This window comes from Xenopus laevis, chromosome 5S (genome assembly GCF_017654675.1).
Source record: "Xenopus laevis strain J_2021 chromosome 5S, Xenopus_laevis_v10.1, whole genome shotgun sequence".
NCBI lineage: Eukaryota > Metazoa > Chordata > Amphibia > Anura > Pipidae > Xenopus > Xenopus laevis.
The window spans coordinates 18877137-18892806 of record NC_054380.1 but is presented as its reverse complement, the minus strand read 5'-3'; the positions used below and the strand labels follow the sequence as shown (position 1 = coordinate 18892806).

General features: G+C 40.8%; 1 protein-coding gene across 3 annotated transcripts in view; it reads right to left on the bottom strand.

Annotated features, from left to right (window-relative positions):
* Positions 1-10452, bottom strand: part of pkdcc.2.S (protein kinase domain containing, cytoplasmic S homeolog) — a 44478-nt gene extending 34026 nt beyond the window's left edge. The window contains exon 1 of one of the 3 annotated variants that reach the window (XM_041564276.1): positions 9400-10452. In XM_041564276.1, the coding sequence (XP_041420210.1) occupies positions 9400-10164 (765 nt within the window). In that variant the 5' untranslated portion in view covers positions 10165-10452. The remainder of the gene's footprint in view (positions 1-9399) is intronic. The other 2 variants (XM_018265025.2, XM_018265023.2) reach the window with 2 other exon arrangements.
* Between the last annotated feature and the right edge of the window lie 5218 nt (positions 10453-15670).

The following is a 15670-nucleotide window of genomic DNA, read 5'->3' as shown; positions in this document are numbered from 1 at the left end:
GATAAGGGATCCCATACCTGTAAAATCACTGCTCCCAATTAGTGTCGGACTGGCCCGGCGGGACACCGGGAAAAAACCCGGTGGGCCCCGACCCTCGTGGGCCCCCGCCGGGCCAGACCACCTCTAATAGTATAAAAACTTTGAAAAAGTTTCCGGTGATGCGCATCGCGTCGCCGCTTGCTCAACGAGAAGCGCTGCTCGCGCATGGCGGCGTTCGAGCGGCGCAGTAGGGGGGCGGGGGGCCCTGGACCAGCAGTCCCGGTGGGCCCTGGGCCCCCCAGTCCGACCCTGCTCCCAATCCTGCAACTGCTCACGGCTTTCCCAGGGCTGCCCACATAGAAACTTAGGTGGGAAGGTATTTCTTAACCGTAAAGAATAAAGTGGGAGAATTTTATACTGTACCGTATATATTCCCACCATAAACAGAACAAATTTGTCTTTAGTTAAAACTTCATTACACCAACATTTTGCCCAATAGAATTATAAGTGTTTGGAGATATTTCTTGGCTAATTGGTTCAGTGCGATACTAACGGCGACAAACTCAATAAAATTTTGTCATAATCCGAACCGTACAATTTTTTTCTGAGTTTTTTATTGAATTGCCTGATTTTTTCTGACTTTTCAGGGAAAAGATTTTCTGTTTTTTTCGGATTTTTGCCCGAAAACTCAGAAAAAGTCGGATTTTCTCGGTATTTCCAGTGAAGACCACAAAAATTTCCAAATAGGACAGGGACCTCTCCCATTGACTAATATATAACCTCGGCAGATCTGAGATGGAGGATTTTCGGATTCAGACTTTTTCCATCCTCTGGGTTTAATAAATCTCGAAAAATTCTAGTTTTTTTCCACTTAAAATTCAGTGTTTATAGTAAAAAAATCTTTATACTTTTGCCTTATTTGCATTCGGACTTTCATAAATAACCCCCTGTAAGTTTGGCTCAATACTTTGGACTCATGCAAATCCTAATCGTACAAAAAGTACAGGTACGGGACCTACTAACCGGAATTCTTGGGACCTGGGGTTTTCGAGATAAGGGATCTTTCCATAATATGGATCTCCATACGTTAAGTCTACTTACAAATAAATCCAATAAGATTGTTTTGCCTCTAATAAGGATTAATTATATCCCTTGAAACAAATACAAGGGACTGTTTCTTTGCTACAGAGAAATCATGAGTTTTGAAAATCATTTGATTAAAATAGAGTCTATGGGAGACAGCCTTCCTGTAATTCGGAGCTTTCTGGATAATGAATCCCATACCTGTACAGGTATTGTGAAATCAAAATGTGGTAACTACCGTTGAAAATAACTGAATGATAAACCAGCCAAATCCCTGGAGCACTGGCGGGACTTGTAAATAAGTGAAGTTATTTATTGGGGTTAATCGATGTTTCGGTTCCAGGCAAGTTTTGCTCATCAAAAAATGACTCAGCTGTGAGTATGGAAGTTAGAGATTTCATTAAGAATTCTGTTGAATCGCTTTAGAATGTGGACAAATGGAAGCATATACAGTATATGTATATATATTTATTTGAATTCTGCCCCCTTTCCCTATGGCTATGGGCTGCAGCCGATCTAGTGATTGAGTAAGGGTCCAGAATGGAAGGAAAGGCATACGCTTCTTTCTCTTTAATATTCCCTGTGAAACGCAGGAGTAAAAGTGAAGGACCCCCTTCCAACGTAAGAAAGCAGAGAGCAGCTTGACACAACAGCCCATCCCTGACTATTTGATACAGAACAAGTGGAAGGCAATTAGCGGCCCCGGCTAAACCTCGTGTAACAATAAATCACTGACCCAAATCCCCCCCTCTTCTCAAATGCCCCTCATTATTTAATCTGCTTTAATGAACCAGCCTCCCGAGTAAATACATTTCCATTTTAATGGAGGCACACCTGCCTATCACAATACCCCCTCTGGAAAGGAATGTAGGAAACCGGGAAACCGGAGCAATGTCGACAAGCTGGGAAGCAAAGAGGGGATTCTTCAAAATAAAAAAGGTACAGGGGCAGCTGCTTAACCCTGTCTGTGCCGCGCTATTTCTCTAACTAATGCAAAGAAGGAAGAACAGAAATAATGAGACTACAGAGTGGCTATGAATAAGCTAAGGCTGCAGCAGACTCTATAAAATCACATATAAAGAGCTTTACAGGTTTAATGTAGAATGGCAGAATGTTTAACTACAAGACAAATACATTCTATACCCTGATTCCTGATCTGGTTAAGGCCGTAGGGCCTATAGGCGTAAGTATGTCTGTAATTCATTTCACCCTCTGCATGTCAGCTCATTTACTGGGGATTTACATACAAACAGATCTTGCATAATTTATACTGTAAAAGAGCCAACAGCTTCTGGCAAAAACCAGAAAGAAAAAAAAAGACAGGGTGTGCTTCTAACCCCCAAGGTGTTGCTCTCTCTCTTTCTAACTGTCAGTTCTGTGCTACATAAAGACACTTTTTGTATCCACTCGTAGGACTAAATGTATATATCCAGAATCCTTGGGACCTGGTTTTCCGGATCAGGAGTCTTTCCATTATATGGATCTCCATACTACAAAAAAATATATATATATTTAAACATGAAATAATCTGGTTTTGCTTCCAATAAGGATTAATTATATCTTAGTTGGGATCAAGTACAAGCTACGGTTTTATTATTACAGAGAAAAAAAGAAATCATTTTTGAAAATCTGAATGATTTGATTAAAATGGAGTCTACGGGAGACGGCCTTCCTATAATTTGGAGCTTTTTGTATAATGGGTTTCTGGATAACGGATCCCGTACCTGTCAGTACAGTGAGTATTCATACGGATTAATTATATCTTAGTTGGGATCAAGTACAAGCAACTGTTTTATTATTACAGAGAACAAGGATATCATTTTAAAAAAATTGGATAAATTGGTTGAAATGGAGCCGGTCTTTCTGTAATTCGGAGCTTTCTGGATAACGGGTTTACGGTTAACAGATCCCATACCAGTATTGCCTTTAGGGCTATTATTATACATAGTGTTATTCGCACAAATGTGCATAATATTTTAGGTTTGTGAAGAAGAAAAGAGACTTGAGAAGTGATAGAACAGACATTATCAATTGTCCTCTCTGCAATTTAGCTCTATAATAAAAGCTCTGCAGAATAGGTCAGTGCTGTATAAAGATAGTTATAACATTTATCTCTCTCTCTCTCTCTTTGTAAAATGTATAATGAAGCAAAATGAATTCTTAATTAATCAGATGAAAATTAAGCGTAGGACTGTCCAGATATGGGATGACTTTGACGTAGTTGGCCATCTTAAATATATTGCAATATATGGACAAACAATCCCTGTTTTGTTTAAAGGGTAAGGCATTTTTCAGTAGCAGTATGCACAAAATGTCTCTGTCTTAAATATATTGATAATGGGTTGAGTGCAGAGGAATCTTGTATTTGTCTATATGTATTTTGTGGTCACACCCTCATTGCACCCCCGCCTAATGTTTTTAAAAACTAGTGGTGAGCACAACTTTCCCTTGTTTGTTATAGTTCTACAAGAGCAGTGACCAGCTCTATGTTGTAGCTCCCACCCCCTCCAACTATAGTCAGGTGATCCCACTGGTGTCTAATAAAAGGGCAGCCAAGTTTGGGAGTTTTACTTTGAAAGCAGCTAGTAAGTTGCAGGTAAAACGTATTCGTCCCTTTTATAAAATGTATAATTAAACCATAGAATTCTTAATGAATCAGATGAAAATTGAGCATAGGACTGGCCAGATATGGGATGACTTTGACGTAGTTGGCCAGCTTAAATATATTGCAATATATGGACAAACAATCCCTGTTTTGTTTAAAGGGTAAGGCATTTTCAGTAGCAGTATGCACAAAATGTCGCTGTCTTAAATATATTGATAATGGGTTGAGTGCAGAGGACCTCTTGTATTTGTGTGTATATATATATATATATATATATATATATATATATATATATATATATATAATACATGGATTCTGGCTGGGGGTTATTAAATAGCTACTTACTGTGCATAAACCATATTAAATCAGTTGTCCATGGTGCAAAAGCAGCTGTTCTATCTGTTCTATATCATAGGATAAAATCTTTACTATTATTATCCTAAGGGATTATCCTGTACAGGTATAATAAGATCCATTATCCAGAAACCCATTACCCAGAAAGCTCCGAATGACAGGAAGCCCATCTCCCATAGACTCAATTTTAATCAAATAATTCCCATTTTTAAAAATGATTTCCTTTTCTTAGATACAATTAATCCTCATTGGAAGCAAATCAATCCCGTTTGGTTTAATTAATTACATTATTATTATGTAGCAGACTTAAGGAATCCAAATTATGGAAAAAGAACCCTTATCTGGTAAAACCCCAGCATTCTGGATAACAGGTCCCATACTTGTATATATTTGCTTAGCTAAAACTGTTTAAATTATCAAAAGGAAAAATTCTGATTTGTAAAAACAATTAAGAAAAAAAATATGGCAAAACACCGCCTTTTATCCCAAAAAAACCTAACGTCTCCTGGAATTCCGGAGGCTGCAGAAGGGCCACCGGGTTCTATACATGGAGACAAGTTGCTGCTAATTTATGACATAATTGCTCAGCACTGAGTTCATGAACAGTAATCTGTTTCTAATGAACGTCTCCCCCTATCATTGGCTGCAGCAGAAAATGCAGAAGCAAATAGAGGGGAGCGACGTGAGCCCGCAGCACAGGGATGTTTTTCAATGCTGGTTGTAGATGCCTATCATAAAATTGTGTTTATCTGTCTGTTTTCTGTTAGGAGCCATTGTTGCCTTACAGCAATGACATATTAACAAGCTCGTCTGACGATGGAACTAACATATTCCCCCGGCGTGGGTTTCTGCTTCGCCAGAATGAATGGAAATTATTTTATGTCATTAACCAAAAATCCACGTTCTGTGGCTGTGCCACTGGGCCTGACCCAGACTCCTAATTCCAAACATGAGTTTAGTATTAATATTCTCCGATTAGGAGGAATGATAGGCAGGCGCTGAAAGTTTATAGGAAACAATCATCCAGATTTTAGCTAAACAATGTTTTAAATATTTCATAAAAGTCTTTCTAGAATGATTTACATGGTAAATTTGTGGTTTCTCACTACAGTTATGAAACCTGTTATCTATCTATGTAATTTGGATCATCATGCGTTAAGTCTACTAAAAAATTCATTAAGGGGGATTTTTATCAAAATCAGGATTTTTCTCATTTTTTAAATAAAAAACAGTCCAACTTAACTAGAATCCATGATTTGACCTTATTTATTATTTAAAAAGCTACATTTAATCGGATTGGGGACAAACGTGATGAAATCGAGCGAAAACCGGATTGAGTTTTTTCCCGAAAAGCCAGAATCTTTCGGATTTCTGCCCAAAAAGTCAGAAATAGTCGGGCTAATTCCAGCTCAGACCACATAAACTTCCAAATAGAATAGGGGCCTCTCCCACTGACCTACATACAACCTCGGCAGGTCAGAGATGCCTGATTTTCAGATTCTGACTTTTTCCATCCTCTGGGTTTAATAAATCTCGAAAAATTCAAGTTTTTTTTCCACTAAAAATTTGGATCTTATAGTAAAAAAACTAGAATTTTTTTGGCATTCGGACTTTAATAAATAACTCCCTCAATAAAACTCAATAATCTGAATTTGCTTCCAATAAGGATTAATTATATCTTAGTTTGGAACAAGTACAAGGTATTGTTTTATTATTACAGAGAAATTTTTAAAAAATCTGTATTATTTTATTATAATGGAGTCTATGGGAGACTGCTTTACTGTAATTTAGCGATTTCTGGGTAATGGGTTTCCAGATAACGGATCCCATATCTGTATTGCATTATCCTTGATGGAGTATCTACTTGAATATTTGTATTATATTGAAAGAGCAATAGTCAAAGGTGAGAAGTTGTTTTTGGAGGCAAGTTAGGGTCTGAAATGCGTCATACGTGAATTAATTGATTGCGATAGGAGGTCAGATTGGGAGGAAAGTCTACTCTTCCTATTGTTGCACAGGCTGATACAAACCGGACCATCAAAAATAAAAGGTTTATTTAAAGAGAAAGCAACTCACAAAAAGCAGCCTTATGCGTTTTGTGCCAAAAGGGTGCACTTAATCATAGGCTCATTTTCGGAAACAAATTATGCGCTGAAATGCGTCACACGTAATATTAATTGATTGGGATAGGAGGTCAGATTGGCCTGGCAAGTCTTAACAATAACATGCTTGTTTCTTCCCAGGGAAAAGGTAATTACGGTAGACAATATTTATAGAATTGTTATTCGTTCTGACGATACACACTATTTGTGCTGTCAAGAAGACACACTGAGCTCCAGCTCCATTTACAGGTAAACACATTCCCCCTCATTTTATCACCATTAGTCACCCTCAAATAAAGCCTGCAGGGAGTGTATAGAAATCATAATTCACAGGAGGAGCAGAGGCAATGGCATCGCACCTCGGCCAAGACGGAATCCCTTTGGGCTTTGGCACCAACTCACTCAGGGCTGATTATTTAAGTATCCGGTTGTGTTACATTTGTCTATAGTAAATTGTACCAGGCCAGCGAGTGTGCACGACCCTGCTAAAAATCTGGTTAAGCCCGAAACGTTGCTTCACTTGTTGTACAAATAAATGAAATGATCACTATATCGGAGTGTTGCTGAAATATGTTTGGGAGTATGGATCGGACCTGAGTCACAGTCGGCCCCCGACGCTACAAAAAGCAATGAGGATTGAGTAGCATTACTTTGTGTGTTTGTTTATTAAGGAAATGTTACCCCCTTATTCTGTAATAGGCGAACCCCCAGCAATAAGTATCATTAATGTACAATCCATGGGCACCAACAGACTCCCAATGTGTCTCATATGTAAAGCACACACAAGGCATGTGCAATTAAATGATATTCGCTGTAGCACTATGACTGTTCTGTATCACGGCTGGACACAGCACCCTGGACCCTGTTTATAAAAGAATATGAAGTGTCAGGCTGCCTGAATATTAACATATGCTAGGAACAATTAAGGAGCAATGTGCTGCCCTCCAGCTTGTGTTATTCTATGTCTCTCCTACATTCAGGAAAGGTAAGGGCAAGTTATGCCAACCACTCTTTCCCTAAAATGGTATCAAACGGGTTTGGTCACCTTTAAGAAACGATGTAGAGAGTGATATTCTGAGACAGTTTGCAATTGGTCTTCATTTTTTATTACGTGTGGTTTCTGAGTTATTTAGCTTTTAATTCCGCGGCTCTCCAGTTTGCAAAGTCAGCCATCTGGTTGCTGGGGTCCAAATTACCCTAGCAACCGTGCATCGATTTATATAAGAGACTGGGAATATGAGTAGGAGAGGGCCTGAATAGGAAGATGAGTAATAAAGACGAGTAGTAAAAAAACAATAATATTTGTAGCCTTATGTAGCTTTTTTTTTTTTTAGGTCAGTGAATCCCCCCCCCCCCGTTGAAAGCTGGAAAGAGTCAGAGGTAGAAGGTAAATAATTAAAAATTATTTTAAAAAATTAATAAATTATGAAGACCACTTGAAAATTCTCTAATTAATAATTCCATAACGTACTAAAAGTTTACTTAATGGCGTCTCATCCTAAGAAAATAAGTGAGGTTCCAAGCCACTGGAATCAGCCCAGAAACTACCCCAAATCCATTAAACAAAAAAAAAAAAACAAGGGATTGTACACTTAAAAAATAAAAAATCTTTATTAAATAATCATTACAAAAAAAGCCCACGCGTTTCAACCACAAAAAGTGGTCTTCATCAGAGGGAAAATGTACTGCCACGTTTTCTAGATTTTCCCCCCTGATGAAGACGACTCTTTGTGGTTGAAACGCGTTGGGCTTTTTTATAATGTGATTATTTCATAAAGGTTTTTTATTTTTATTTTTGGAGTGTACAATTTTTTTGTCATTCGTTTAAAATGACAGCAGCCGGCATATGTACAGCGCTGAGAAATATATCGGCGCTATATAAATACATGTTAATAATATAGTGAATAAAGTACCCCCTCTTGTAAAATATAAGGATATTAAAAGTTACCGAGGAGTTTCATGACCATATAAAAACACGAGGCCGAAGGCCGAGTGTTTTTATACAGGTCATGGAACTCCGAGGTAACTTCTAATATCCTCATATTTTACAACTAGGGGTACTTTATTTATTATAATACACAAGTTTCAGTGAGTCATGTGACAGAAATGACATTCACTACTCACCGTTTATAACTGATGACCTCACTAGTCACCGTTTATAAGGATATAATTTACAAGATATTCATGGCTTTTGTGTATTATAATAATATTGTGCCCACATAGGGTTCCGCTGGTGCTAGAGGGCCGCAGGAGGGTCTGATTTTATATAGTGAATAAAGTACCCCCTCTTGTAATTTATAAGGATATTATAAGTTACATGACCATAAAAAATATAGAAAATATTTTAATATATTTATACAGGTCATGGAACTTCGAGGTAACTTCTAATATCCTCATATTTTACAAATGGGGGTACTTTATTTATTATAATACATACGTTTCAGTGAGTCATGTGACAGAAATTACATCAGAACTCACCGTTTATAACTGATGACATCACTACTCACCGTTTATAAGGATATACAGCCATAAGATAGTTATGGCTTTTGTGTATTACAAGGGTATAATACACAAAAGACATGAATATCCTGTAAATTATATCCTTATAAACGGTGAGTTCTGATGTCATCAGTTATAAACGGTGAGTTCTGATGTCATTTCTGTCACATGACTCACTGAAATTTGTGTATTATAATAAATAAAGTACCCCCAGTTGCAAAATATGAGGATATTAGAAGTTACCTCGGAGTTCCATGACCTGTATAAAAACACTCGGCCTTCGGCCTCGTGTTTTTATATGGTCATGAAACTCCTTGGTAACTTATAATATCCTTATATTTTACAAGAGGGGTACTTTATTCACTATATATTATCCCCCCCAGATGAGTGAGACTACAACATAAGCAAAACCTGGGAATTGATATAAAATGTATAAAAGCAGCAAAATTTTGCACTATAAGGGCAGAGACACACGGGAAGATTTAGTCGAAATTGCCTCTTCTTCGGGTGACTAATCTCCCTTCCCGCCAGCTACAATCTAAATCGGGGGATGGCAGTCGGAGCGATTCGTTTTACGAAGTCGTCCCAAGTTTCCTTGTGAGGCGACTCTGGAAAACGAATCGCTCCGAGTGCCACCCTACTGCCGATTTAGATTCCAGCCGGCGGGAAGGCAGATCGGGGAGATTAGTCGCCCGAAGAAGAGGCGATTTGTCGCAAATAAATCTCTGTGCCCTAAGAAGGGTGATATGCGCTCACCGCCTTGCGCCCTAGGGTTACCTGTAATATATTTGGGTGCTGAAGCCTTTGCAGTAGGATCATTTCTTTGAGGATCTTGAAGGAAGCCAGCCTGTAGCAGTCCTCTAGGGTCCCATAGTGCCTGACACAATTCTGGATGTCGTGTCCCCCGAAATCGACCGATTTGAGCGCCACCGACACGCTGCCATTGAGGAGCGATTTATAGACGGCTTTGGTGTAACCGGAGCCCAAGTAGCGCACGTCGCTGCCGTTTCTGATGTCCTGACAGCCCAGCCGGGGAGAGCGCAGTGACACATCTATTTTGTTGTTGCCCAGCGCTGGGGATACGCTGCCCCTCTTCACCTTGTTGGATTCCCATTTGGGCTGAGGCTGCGCCAGGTCCATAAGACGTCTCTCCAGGGGTCGTAGAAGTCTCGCCGAGGTCGGAGGAGGGGTCGCCCGGTGGTCTCTGTAGCGCAGCACCTCCTCGTAGCGCTCCCGCAGCTGCTGCAGCAATGGGCGCAAAGACGCGGCGTCAGTTTCATCCTGGAGTCGCCGCTGCTCCTGATGGTGATGAAACCCGACGGGGGCGCAGAGCAAGTTGAGCAAAGTGCCAATAAAGAAGGAGAGACAGAAAGCAGCAGCCACTGCGATCTTCCTGCGTCTCATGATGATGAGCCCGACCCCGGCTCTGCTGCAGCTACTCCTTGCGTCCAGATGGCACGGGGATGATTGGGGCTGCGCTCTGAGCTCACATTGTATCTCCCACAGCTCCTCGCACTGCTGCGCCTCAGCCATATAATTCATCCAAGTGCGTGTGACACAAGCCTTATTATTAGCCTCAAGCACAACCCACCCTGCTGCTCACATAAGCCCCCCCGCTCTGCCTACAAAACCCCCTCCCGTCACTCCATGGACAGCTCCACCCCCCACTCACTCCGAGTCTGCAGCAAAGGCGTGTGGGAGTTGTAGTTCCTGTGTGTAATTCTATAGCCCATGGGCAGCGATCTCCTGCACTTAGCTCTGCAATGGCCACGGCTGATCGTTCCAGCAGCCGCAGCAGCTTGGGATGAATAATAATAATAATAAGGGAGGGAGGGTGCACTTGCTGCCTGCTGCTTCTCAGCTCATTCGTGAGTCACAAGCCACAGTGCAGGGGTTCTCTATAGGAAATACAAAAAGGAGGAGCCTCATTATCATAACATGCAGCTGCACTGGCTACAATGTCTCCTTTATCCGGCTTGTTACAGGGATCCACCAATGAAAATAGTCATCATAAAATCCTAAAGATTCTGCTGCTGCACACTGACTGGCAATCAAGTAACAGGTGCTTTATAGGGAAAGGGACTCTGTTCACAAGAGCTGGCACTCATCAGGAAAATGGAAAAGTAAAGATGGAAAGGGACTTTGTTCACAAGAGTTGGCATTCATTAGGAAATTGGAAAAAAGGGACTGTTCTCAAGAGCTGGCACTCATTAGGAAAATGGAAGAGTAAAGATGGAAAAGGGACTCTGTTCACAAGAGCTGGCATTCATTAGGAAAATGGAAAAAAGGAATTGTTCTCAAGAGCTGACACTCATTAGGAAACTGAACTCTTCACAAGAGCTGGCACTCAGGAAAAAAGAAAAATAAAGGTGGAAATGTGACTGTTTACAAGAGCTGGCACTCATTAGGAAAAGGAGAAAAAAAGATGGAAAAAGGACCCTGTTCACAAGAGCTGGCACTCATTAAGACAAATAAAGGTGGAATTTTGACTGTTCAATGAGAGCTGACACTCATTAGGAAAAATAAAGATGGAAGAGGGACTCTGATCACAAGAGCTGGCACTCATTAGGAAAAAGGTAAAATAAAGGTGGGAATTTAACTGTTCACAAGAGCTGGCACTCATATCGTAGGCACCCAAGCTGAGGGCACCCGCACAAAGCCAATGGAGAGCCTGAGAGTGCACCCAATGGAGAACATGAATTCTGGGCATTTTATCTGCCTTTCTTTATTATCTATTTTTATTACATGTAGATGAGTTTGGGGTGTTGGGTGGATGATGACCTCAGACAAAGATTTGCAAAGTTGCAGAACTACAACTCCCACTATCCTCAACGTCTGACTGTGAGAGTAGCGAGGGGGAAGGGTGGGGGGAGTTGTAAATGTTACACCAATGATCTAGGTAATTACAGAGGGTGTTATTTTTATATGCCTAATTGTTGTGTAAACAGAAGGGGCAGTGAGGTTTGTTTACACGACTTCATCCTTAGGTGTGATGATTATCTGATGTCATTAAGTGGCTGATTTATTTAAGCCCCTAGGAAAAGGGCAATAAAGTCCCTGTTAGAAGAAGATTGCATTAAGTCTAAGAGTTGCAATGTTTCCCTGCAGTTTCAGTTTCATTAGAGCTGTGCATTGGCTGATATCTTGCTAATTGCGACATACACCGACCAACCAGATACTGGTGCAATAATACGGCTCAAATTGCACCAATCCAATTTATAGGATGACAGGCAAAAAGGGGCGGTTCACCTTTAAATGAACTTTTAGTATGATGATATTCTGAGACAATTTGCTATTGCTTTTCTTTTTTTTATTATTTAGCTTTTTTTCAGCAGCTCTCCAGTTTGCAATTTCAGTAGTCTGGTTGCTAGGGTCCAAATTATCCTAGCAACCATGCATTGATTTGATATGAATAGGAGAGGCCTGAACAGAAAGATGAGTAATAACAATATATGTCTAGTATTACAGAGCATTTGTTTTTTAGATGAGTGACCCCCCTCCCCCACCATGTGGAGGCTGGAAAGAGTCAGAAATTAAAAAACTATAAAAATAAATAAATAATAATAGGCCAATTGAAAAGTTGCTTAGAACAAACAATATACAGATATGAGATACGGAAACCCATTATACAGTAAGTTCCGAATTATGGGAAGGTCATCAACGCAAATTTATTGGCCACGGCTAAAGTGACAATAATGTACTTGAATGGGGAAAGAGAGGAGTCTAGGGGGCTCAGGCTGTCTCTTGTGGGAGTACATCTGCTCTCTATAGGCTAAATCCACAAATCATGGAGTCAACATAGGGAGGACCCCCCCCCTGACCCCGCTGGAGATGTGAATTGCTGGGGAGAGTGCTAATGACATGCTTATCCACGAAGAGCACATTATGATGCTGTTAGCAACTAATTAACAAATACAATCAGCCCCGAGGACTTGACAAAGAAAGAGCATGGAGCAGAGAGACCAATAAAAGTCCCTAGGAGAAGAATTCCCAGCTAAAGTTCATCTGGGTGAATGGAAGGTGGCCGAATCCACTGGCCAGCGTTTACACTACAAGTCATTGAGCGAATACACATTGCATTGGGCTCTATGGAAAGACCACTGGGGACCCAGCCATGCAACGGCCAAATGTCAACACGGCAGACAATGGGCACCTTGGGCGGCAGTTTTCACGTATATTTGGAGAAGTCAATATTTGGTTTGTGCAAATGGGATCCATTAGAAAATGGCAATACACAAAGTAGGAATATTCTTTATAGAATAGACATTGTGCTGCAAACTGGGGGAAGAGAAGCCAGTGGTGTTGGGTAGTGATGGGCGAATTTATTCGCCAGTTCCTTAAAGGAACAGTTTGTTGTGAAAATAAAAACTGGGTAAATAGATAGGCTGTGCAAATATAGTTAGTTAGCCAAAAATGTAATCTGTACAGGCTGGAGTGACTGGATGTCTAACAGAACAGAACAGAACACTACTTCCTGCTTTTCAGCTCTCTAACTGAGTTAGTCAGCGACTTGAAGGGGGGCCACATGGGACATAACTGTTCAGTGAGTTAGCAATTGATCCTCAGCATTCAGCTCAGATTCAAAAGCAACAGAACCAAGTGGTCCCCTTCAAGTCACTGATTGGTTACTGCCTGGTAACCAGTCAGTGTAAACCAAGAGAGCTGAAAAGCAGGAAGTAGTGTTCCAGCTATTATGTTAGATATCCAGTCACTCCAGCCTTTATACATTACATTTTTGGATAACTAACTATATTAGAAATATTTTTTATTTTGCGCAGCATATCTATTTACCCAGTTTTTATTTTTACACTGAACAATTCCTTTAAGGGAAAGCAGAATAGCTATGGGGGCCCTGGATCATTTGCCCTCTTTGTCCACCCACGGTGCCTCTGGTTTTGTAGGAAAGCTGGCACTCAGAAATGGAGGAGGAGCCAGCAGAAGTTCCATACAGTGGGGCTGTCCACCCTACTTGGCCAGCATTGGACTGGGAGGTCTGGGCCCCACCTCAAAAGCCCCCCCCACACACACACCCATGGGCCCCCCACCCCAGCCACCTGGGTAGTGCCCCTCAGATTCATAAACATGGAAAAATACAATTCAATGGCAACCTGGACCCAGTTGGTTCATCTAGTCCAACCAACTGTCATCCAATTTGCAAGTGCAGTTACGCTACTTATGCCCTAATGGGCGCAACTGCCAGGGGTGCAAATCCTTAAAACAGAGATAAATAATCTTGAATGGGGTCATTTCTGTATTGTGGATAAAAGAGAAAAAAACATGTTGATTTAGGGTGATGGTCGACAAGGAAACTTCGGGCGACTTTGTGATGCTTAGGTTTTACCACCTGTGATTTTAGGCAATGCCAATGGAGAACCATTTTTGGGAGATTTGTCGGAAGCAGTTGTGCATTTTTATTATGGGCGACAAATCTCTCAAAAATGGTTCTCCACCAGAAATACCTGGGGGTAAAAGCTACGCATCACAAAGTCGCCCGAAGTCTCCTCGCGAGGCAACTTCTGGCAGCTGCTCTGAAAGAACAAAACAGTGCATAGGAGGTTTTGAAAATGACTTTAGTTATTGCCAGTAAAGAAGTATTTTTGAGAGATTTGTAGTCATGTGTGTGTTTTTTATTACAGGCGACAAATCTCCCTGTTGGCCATGGCCCTTACTTAAAATTTGCACTTTTCTAGGGTTTCAGAGCTGATTTAGTAGTTGGTCCCCTGCCCCCCCTCCTACAAAAAATTCCACCAGATACACAACAGGTCTTTCACAATTGCACAGAACAGATAAGCGCTTATTTACGGCCTATTCATGGCCCATTATTAATTACATTTTATGACAGGGGAGGCTTAATGAGTAGCTGTTATTTACTCTCCAGTTGTAAAGATCAGTGCCTGACCAGGGGCAGTTTGTACTTTTGACTCCTGAACTCTCCCAGTGTGTAAAGCAGGGGCCTGAGGATACAACACATGACTGGGGGGTTCCCTGGCATTATATATCTTGCCAAGAATAATTAAAGGGTAAGCTAAGATTTTGTTTTCACAGACAAAAAAACTATATTTAATATATAATCTCACTTTCCAGTGGCGTAATAAGCAGTTTATACTGGATCCAACAGCAAATAAAATGAAAAAAAAAAAACAAGTAGCTGCTGTTTTGTACCAACGGGCTCAGCACAGTCTCCGAAACCTCAGGCGTATTATGTTCTACCGTGCGTGTGTACATATTTCTAACGGTAAATTTGTACAATACAAAATGAGGCTCGAGGGTTCTCCTTTTATCAAAGCCCCTTGGCTCCAAAACCTTTTCCCAAAATAGTATCCAATTTAGTGGCGAAATTAAATCTAATTCAAGGCAAATAAGTTCCATCCTTTGCAAAATTGGACGTTAGTTTGTTCAGTAATATCTGCATCCAGAAACCCCCTTGATAAATAACAGACCCCACAATAGTCGGCACAAAGAACTGGTTTCTTTGCAATGTGTTATGAGCTTGGTATACAAGTTTTTGGTTAAAAGTGTGGGAATCCTGACAAACGGCAGTAGGCAGGGGCTGCATTAAGTGCTCAACTGCGTTTCTCAATTGCACGGAGAAGACCCAACTAGTGATGGACGAATTTGTCCAATTTTGCTGAAAAATTCTCAAATTGCCCGCAAATTTCACGACACGGCGAAAAAAAATCGCGAAACACACATTTTGACACCCGCGTCAGTTCTGACGCTCGTGTACATTTTGACGATGGCGTTAAAGTCAATAGGCGTCCATGTAATGTTGACGTGTGAAGGTTTTAACGTGATCGACTTTTCCGACCAAGGTACAAAAATATTTACAAAAATATACTGCAAATGCAGTTTCGCAAATTTATTCGCCGGCGGCAAAACATGGAAATTTCCCGCCAATTCGCGCCTGGTGAAATTATTCGCCCATCACTAGACCCAAACAATGGACCCAACTGCTAGTTCATCTAAACTAGACATATATATTCTCCTTCCAGACTGTGCCCTGCTGAGGAGCAAACTGTGGACCTTAAAGCTGCAAATGCAGCAAAAC